This window comes from Chrysochloris asiatica, unplaced genomic scaffold, assembly GCF_000296735.1.
Source record: "Chrysochloris asiatica unplaced genomic scaffold, ChrAsi1.0 scaffold00210, whole genome shotgun sequence".
In the NCBI taxonomy this organism is placed as follows: domain Eukaryota; kingdom Metazoa; phylum Chordata; class Mammalia; order Afrosoricida; family Chrysochloridae; genus Chrysochloris; species Chrysochloris asiatica.
The window spans coordinates 3,791,044-3,799,910 of record NW_006408728.1 but is presented as its reverse complement, the minus strand read 5'-3'; the positions used below and the strand labels follow the sequence as shown (position 1 = coordinate 3,799,910).

Below are 8,867 nucleotides of genomic sequence, written 5' to 3'. Positions count from 1 at the left end.
TTGTACCAAAAGGAAATGGTTAATGTTCAACCATTTCAAGAGATACCATATGAACAAGAGCCAATGATACTCAGAGAGGAAGTCCAAAGTGCATTGAAGGAAGTGGCAAAGAACAAGGCACCAGGAATTGATGGAATAAAAATGATTTCCTTCTCACATTATTTTTATTTCTGCTGGTGTCAATCACAAAAAATCTTCTAGAATTGCAGCCTTAGAATTTGGCAAGAGTTGCTGTAATGAATTTTGCGTTGTATTACCCATTCATCTTTGTAAATAATAAAAATTTTGATTGTAGCCTGAATTTTATGATTAAAAAACAACTAGTCGCTTATAATAAATGCAAAGAATATATAGCATGACCTCCAAAATCTGCTATGCTTATCAACTACTTTTTAAATTGTATCCTTCACTATTTCACATCAGAAATTCAATATGCCAATCAAAATGTCATTATCTTAAGTCGTTCTCCTAGGCTGAGAGTTCCTACTACATGAAATAACTTTTTACTATGAGCAATCAAAATATTTGCTCTCTCAAGGCTCGGTAGAATAAAGCACTGGACCCTAAGATTGGTGTGAACGACAATGTCTACAGTTCAAACTCACCAGCCACTCTCTGGAAATCCTATACAGTGCTGCTTGAGTCATAATTGATTCAACAGCACTTAACAATTTAAGGTTCTACACAAAAGTTCTCTCTCTTATTACGCCATCCATTTCCACGAGACAATCTCACCTACCTCTCCATTCTCATCATACCTCTCCTACAGCAATTATACCCTCACCCTTTTTTCAATTTTGTGTGTTTTAATTTATCTGGCTTGCTGGACTCAAGCGCTTTTAGAAGACAAGGGTAATGGTGTCAGTCCAATTCATACTTCCCACAACACTTTACAAAATGAAGGCTAATTAAGGAAAAAATGAAATTCAAAACCAAGGTTAAATAGATGCATTCAAATTTAATTGAGAACTGTATGTACCTGTTTTTCCTTGTTGAGGGATTCTTCTAAACTAGTAACCATTGCTCGATACTGGTCCACATTACTAGTACTTGTTTTTAGTCTCTCCTTCAAGTCATTCACCTGATCTTCTGTTTGTCTTAGCTGACTCCGAAGCTCATCCACATCTTCTTTGTCATTAGGTTGACCTAAATTTTTAATAGCTTTATTAACATTAGCATGTTAAACAATACATAATTATCAAAGAAATCATAAAATATTAAGAATGAAAAGTGTAAGAATTTAAGTATCTAAAGATAGTATTTCAGTTCATGATGAGTATCAAAATAAAACCAAGTATTTTTACATTTATATTACTTTTTTAAAAAAAACACACAAATATTTGGGAAAAAGAATAAGACAATTTCAAGCATTCCTAATAAACCGAGGTAATTAACTTGAATAAATTGATTTCTTAAACATTATTTACTCTAAAACATGAATTCTTAAATCATTTAGACCAATTTTTGTTATTTTAAAAATGCATAAAGAAGTTACAAGTTGAAAAGAATGTTTTCTTGTTCTAGATATACACATAGATACAAACACATATACACATGGAATTAGATGTGTGTGTGTATACACACACACACATCCTGGGGGCTTCAAAAAGCTCATGGAAAGTGGAAATGAGAGCTAATGGCATTTTCTACAAACTTTTTAGAGCCCCTTTGTACATATGTTGTTGTTAAGTGCCGTCGAGTCGGTTCTGACCCATAGCAACCCTGGTTCAGGGTTTCCGAGGCTGTAAATCTTTACGGGAGCAGAAAGCCTCATTTTTCTCCCGTGGAGCGGCTGGTAGTTTTGAACTGCTGACCTTGAGGTTCACAGCCCGTTTCATAACCACTACGCTACCAGAGCTCCTTATACATTTGAATATTTATTATAAGGAGTCCTCGCAGCACAACATTAAATACTCAGCTGCTTACCAAAAGGTTGGTAGTTTGAACTCATCCACTGGGTCGATGGCAGAAAAAACCTGTCAACTTTTCCCCATAAAGATTACAGCCTGGTAACCCAATGGGACAGTCTACTAAGGACTATAATGGTCATATAAATTAGAATTAACTCAATGGCACACAGCATGCTAATATATATTATTATATATGTTTATTTCCCTTCTATTAAGAAATATAAGTATCCAGTTACAAAGGTTTTGCATTTGAAATGGTTGCTCTGCATTCACAAAGAGAATCTTTTTACCTAAGGACAAAAATGAAAAGATTAGAAGATTGCTCTAAAAAGAAACCAAGCAAATACTTCTTTTAAATAAACCTCTTTATAGATTTAGTGTTGTTGTTAAGTGCCATTCGATCAGTTCTGACTCACAGTACCCCTGCCCTGTATGGGTTTCTGAGGAGTAGCTGGTTGAGTTTGAACCACTGACCTTGTAGTTCAGTGCTTATTATATAGCACCACACCTTGTATTTGAACCTTAAATATTCAAAAGTATTCCCTCCTCAAAAAAATGTTTTCAAAGTATCAATAAATTATTTCAACAACTGGAAAGCTAAGAGCATATCTTACTCAAGGGCCATTCAGAAGCATTTTGAATCTTTCAGAGGCACTCAAAAATTCTTCAAATTTATGTCTAAAATTGAATTTGTTGTTGTTGTTGTTGTCAGGTGCCATCGAGTCGGAACCGACTCATAGCGACTCCATGCACAGCAGAACGAAACAATGTCCGATCCTGGGCCAACCTCACCACTGCTGCCACCCCCGAGTCCATCAATGATGCCACCTGGCCGATCCATCTCGTTGGAGGTCTTCCTCTTTTTCTCTGACCCTCCCCACCCTACCCAGCATGACATCCTTCTCCAACGATTGTTTCCTCCGGACTACATGTCCAAAGTAGGAGAGACGAAGTTTAGCCATCCTGGCCTCCAATGAGCACTCTGGCTGCACTTCTTCCAAAACAGATCTATTGGTTCTTTTGGCAGTCCATGGCACCCTCAGTATTCTCCTCCAACACCACAACTCAAAGGCATCAATTCTTCTACGATCCTCTTTATTTTTAAATTGAATTTAGACTATAAAAAGTAAAAGTGACTACCACATTACTATTAACAAAAAAATTAAAGCTACTTAGAAATATTTGATTAAAATTCATATCAGTCTATTTTTCGGTTTATTTACCTTTCCCAGTTCTTTGTGAAGGCTGAGAAGCAAGCTGGACTTCCATATTGCTGAGGTGCTGTTTCAATGCAGCAATATCCTTCTGAGCATTTTTTAGTAGTTCTTTTGTACTGTTATGGAGATTTGACTCAGTATCCAGCTGTCTCTTTGTGTCCAAAAGTTGAACCTACAATAAAAAATAATTCTTTGTTACAGGCCCTTAAAACTCTGGTGAAGATGAACTAGATTTACTCTCCCACCTGAAGCAATAAAAAACAAAAACAAAGCCAGACAAAATGCATGAAACAATGGTTTTCATGACACTGGAGCATTAGGCAATGAATAGTAATGACCCCTGAGGCAGTTAGTAAATCAAATAACCCTTGTGATTGCCCTCTCTAAACTGAGAGACTTTCCATGTACAGGAAAGAAGATCTGAGGCAGAACCCAATAGTCTCCATAAGCTGAGAAGGCAAATCTGTGTCCAAGGAGACTAAAACTGCTCAAGCTCCTCAGACAACTATCAGAGAGGAGGGGGTACAAAGGCTCCCTCTTAAATATCCAGATCACTGTATACATGTGAGACTACCTCAGACAAATGAAAAACCTACAGGGATTACAAGTAAGAGTGTCTGGCAATCAGAGTCAGTAATAGTGCCTATCCCCAAAAATCAGTTAGGCTGGAAAACTTCATAATTCGTGGGACACTGAATACATTACTTAAGTCTTTGCCTCAGCTGTCTAGACTCTGCGTCCCTAATAAATCATGAAAAAAGTAAAAGTCTGAAGAATAAAACTATTTCCAAGTAAATTCAGTGAACCTCAGAACAAAGATTCAGAAAAGAAGCATAAAAATATCCAGCACTCAACAAGTTCAAACTCACAAAGTCTAACACCCAATAAAAACTTACAAGGTATGCAAAAAGGCAGAGAAAACTTGAGAATTTCTAAGAGGTCTCTCAAACTTGAGAGGGAAGTGTGTCCATGCCTCCATGAATTACTGAACATAAAAATTACAGAAATTTAGAGCTTTGATAGACTTACATCTAGATTTCTAGTAAGGGTATGTCTTTGTTCCACCTCATTTTCCAACTTCTTCTTTAGATGAGATATCTCATGTTCCAGTTTTTCTATCTGGCTACTAAGCCTTTGTTTGGTTTCTGTTTCAGATCGCTCTAGTATTCCCTAAGGTAAAGACAAGATTTGTGGTTGGATTTAAGAAAAAAGCCAAAAAAAAAAAACAATTCAAAGAAAATAAAAGGTTATATACAAATTCAACCCATTTCTACATGAAAAGTTAAGATCTAGAATATTTATCAGCAAGTATTTTGGCATTTTTTCATATTAAAGTATCTGTTAGGGAGAAAACCACAAACACATTACAATAGTAATTCAGATTTTCTGACATTAAGGAAAAATAAAAATCAGAGCTAACGTCATAACTAGTTAAGCTACAAAACAACCAACAAAAAACCATGCCACCGATTCGATTCTAACCCTAACTCTACTATATTTACCCTATATAACAGAGTAAAACTGCACCTGAGTGTTTCAAAGACCATCTTTATGGGAGTAGGGAATCTCAACTTTCCCCCATAGAGCAGCTGGAATTGCCATGCTTGTGGTTAACAACCCTATACTTAACTCATTGTACTACCAGGGTTAGAGCCTGAAATTTAAACGGAAGAATCAAAACTACCAATTTCAATTTTAAAATCCCATAACTCAAAAACATAATGACAAAAGTGGCAGTTAACAAATTTGCTAATTAATAAAATTGAGAAGATACAACGATAAAACCTTTTCAACTTACATAATTCCTTTTCTACATTACCTGAATTGTTTGCAGGTTAGTTAGCAGCAAGTTTTGTCCTCTTTGTTCAGCCAACAAAGAGTCTCTTTCCTGAGAAAGACGAACTTCTGACAATTTAAGCATTTCTTTTTCTTTCTTCAGATTTTCTGCTCTTACCTTGAGGCATATACAAGTGATAAATGTTGGTATAATGAAATATTGTAATAATCAAAGGAGAAGATTAAACATTACCACATATTCCTAAATTAATTACAGACTGACTCTCTTTGTCATATAAAGAAACGCAACTCTTAGTTTCATGTCAAAATATGAAACAAAAAAATTTCCAGGAATACTAACAGATGAAAGAAAAAAAATTTTCAAATATACTTACTCATTTCTCTTTTCTAACAATCCAAACTTTAAAACAAAGACACAATAACAAAAAATCTAATACTGTTTGTAATAGATGAAGGAAAAAAAAAGCATAATTACGCAATAGTCAAACCTAAATATTATACTACACAAGTTTTATAACTCACATCTCTTCTGAGTATCTGCTTGACAGTGCTGACTAGTTCATTCTAAGCTTTCTGTTCATAGGGAGTACAGAGCTTCTAGGACATAGTCCGTGGAAAATCAATAGTCTCATTGTTTTCATAATATACATGAGTTTATGTAAGTTATCAGTGATAAAACTCATTCCATGGGTTAGACAACACCCCACAACTAAGTAGGATCAAAACAAAATCATGGCTAGTACAATTAGATAAGCTGGAAAACCTGGTTTTAAGGTTTCATATCTCAACTAATCCATACTTTCATGACTACCCCCAAAATGAACAAATTACTTAACTCTGTGCCTAACTCACAGGTAATGATTAAGAGATGTGAGCAATAACTTTTTTAAAGTATAAAATATGAAAATTTTATCAGAAAAATTCAGTTTAGCTGTAAATTATTTATTTCCATATTAAAGGTGGAATTCAGAAATAATTTCAATGTTATAATAATTTTTATGTAGTCTTCAGTTAAAGATGAACCAATTATCTCTGTTTTGACTATATAAATAGTGCTTTATAAACTCATTTTGAGATGGAAAATTTGTAATGAAATCTTGGTTTAACAGAAAAACAAAATTCTATTTTTCTCTCTTTAACCTTAACAGAAACAATAACCCTACTGATGCTATTTAGCTATCTAAAAACCATATAGTTTACATATAGCCAAATATTCATCACCTAAAATTGGCTATTTGAAAACCTATTAAGAACCTATAATCAATAAACCGCTCAGTTAAATTCCAGCAATCAGTAAGAATTAAATACAGTCATCACCCTTCATCTGCTGGGGACTGGTTCCAAGACACCCTAATATGGATATCTGTGGATGATTAAGGGCCTTATGTAAATGGCTTATATTCTTTAAATCATCTCTAGATTATAATACCTAATACAATATGATACGTGGTTATCAATTTACATTCCCTCTGGGATTGCGTTAGCCTTTGAGATTGCTATGGCCACTCAATTGTTCCCACCCTCACCCAAATGTTTTAAATCTGCAGTAGATTGATAGTGGTGGTGGTTACATGATGTGGAATCAGTTTCGACTCACAGTGACCCAGTATAGGTTTTTCCTAAGGCTGTAAATTTTTATAGGTGCAGAAAGTCTCATCATTCTCCCACAGAGGAGCTGGTAGATTTGAACTGCTGACCTTGCAGTTAGCAGCTCAGCTTATAATCCATTATGCTACCAGAGATTCTTAGTAGGTTGATGTGATGAAACTCAATGATACAAAGGGCTGATGGCAATAGCTAGAAACTTCAAAAACAATTTATAATTCAAGCCAGATGAGTGAAATTGTCTCACTTCTGCAACAGCTAGCTTTTCACTTGCTCCTCTTAAATCTTGTGTCATAGTATTGATGATCTGTTCCTGTTTTTGAGTTGTTGCTGTGAGTTTCTGATTTCTCTCATGTAGGGATGTTATTTCTCGGCGGTAACCTTCAACATTATCTTGTAGCATTTCATAGCTTGCATGAAAAGAGAAAAACAATTCTATAAGCAACTCAAATACTATGTCCTAGCTAAGTTCCTTACCGTACTTCCTTGTTACAATTTTATGTGATTAATAACCACTGGTAGTGCAGTGGTTATGAATCAGGCTGTGAACTGCAAGGTCAGCAGTTCTAAACTACCAGCTGTTCAGTGGGAGAAAGATGAGGCTTTCTGCTCCCGTAAAGATTTACAGCCTCGGAAACCCTGTACAGGGTCGCTATGAGTTGGAACTGACTCCACGGCACATAACAACAACAAACATAGTGATTAAATTCAAGTTATATATAAGAACATTTGTTGTGCTGAGTGCCGTTGAGTTGTTTCTGACTTATAGCGACCCTGTAAAGGTTTTCCTAGGAATGTCTGGTAAGTTTGAACCATCGACCTTGTGGTCCACTGTTTATGGTACAGCGCCACACCAGGACTCCATTAATACTGTATTTCATGCTAAATTTTTAAAACTCTTATTAACTTAAAAAAAAAAAAAAAACACGTTTGAATCATATAATCATATTCAAAATAATGCCAATACTATCAAATACTAACAACTGCAACAATGACACATTAACCTTTGATCATAATGAAGTATTCAATTTAAGACATTTATGGCATGGTTTTAGTGATGGGTTTTTAGCCAGTCCTTTTCCTCCTTCTATAATCCTTTATCATACCTTCTCAAAGTTTAAACTACAGAGCTATCAACATAAAAAAATACAATAAAAAGTGCTTTTGATTTCAGAGCATTAGATTATTGGAAGTGCATGGGTGACTGCCTATTAAATCTTTACAAATAGATTTATCACGTACTCTTAAATATCAATTTTGACTAATTTGCTAAGCAAAAATTTAATGAGTCTAAAATCAATGGACTAGAATAGTCATTATTGCTTCCTAGTCTGTAATTAATTTAGGACTATGTGGTAATGTTTAATCTTCTCCTTTTATTATTAGCAGAACTCTGAGATAGTTTTGCATGGCCTAGTGGAACAACAGGGCTCTGGGATACAGGGATCAAAGTATAGCTTGAAGAAGGTAAATAATACTAAAATCCTTGACTGCCTTCCCTTGCTTACTACTGTAAAATAGACACTTGAGTGGGATAGAAAGGAATGTTGGGAAACATAATTAGAAAAAACTTGTAAGCCAATCTTCAGCCTAAAACTGATTGGAATACCTAAAAGGGGTTCTACAACTTGCCCAGTGAAATAGGCCTCATGCAAAGCCTTTACAGAATATAGGACCTTAAGTGGAATCCTGAGTCCCACCAAGAATCTTATGAGGTGGGACATTCCCACTAGAAAGGACAAGCCAACTGGAACAGATACAGTGACAGAAGATACATCTTCAAAGAAAGACTTTAGGAAAAACGTAAAACAAAAATGTCAGCATGACTGGTTACTCTAAGAACAAGCAAGCTGTTCGCCAGGAAGACATTAAGGCTAGCAATCAAGTGCCTTCGGGACAAACTCCCCTCTAAGACTGAAACTCATAGGGAATACACAAACAAGCACGTGTAAGCTTGCTGGCGACTACATTGGTCTACTGGAAGAGCTGGAAAGGCATCAATGAAGAAATGGGCTGAGTTCAACCCCAGTCCATTGAATCCTGTTGACCTGGAGATGAGAGAGAGAGGAGGAAGGGCTGGTTGGTCCAAAGTGTTGTGAGACCTGAGGACACTTGAGCCCATGGACAAGGACTTAGCCATAGAGCGCTAGAGCTGACAGTGAAGCATCCAGCTCATATGAAGTGAGGGGAGATGCACAATAACACTCAAACTTGCATACAGTACCCTTTAGACCTAGCCTTGATGGCTCGATAATTAGAATTCGACTAGAAGAAGATAGAAAGAAAAAAAAAAAAAATTTTATATAAAGGAAAAAAGGGTAAATTGCTTCAATTTGAT

The 8,867-nt window shown here is 35.6% G+C and overlaps 1 protein-coding gene across 2 annotated transcripts in view; it reads right to left on the bottom strand.

Moving 5' to 3' along the window:
- Nucleotides 1–8,867, bottom strand: part of TPR (translocated promoter region, nuclear basket protein) — a 75,623-nt gene that overhangs the window by 45,459 nt on the left and 21,297 nt on the right. For both annotated transcript variants that reach the window (XM_006872700.1, XM_006872701.1), the window contains 5 exons: nt 6,777–6,939; nt 4,947–5,081; nt 4,157–4,297; nt 3,134–3,299; nt 980–1,146 (listed from right to left, as the gene is read on the bottom strand). In XM_006872700.1, coding sequence (XP_006872762.1) covers nt 980–1,146; nt 3,134–3,299; nt 4,157–4,297; nt 4,947–5,081; nt 6,777–6,939 — 772 coding nt within the window. The remainder of the gene's footprint in view (nt 1–979; nt 1,147–3,133; nt 3,300–4,156; nt 4,298–4,946; nt 5,082–6,776; nt 6,940–8,867) is intronic.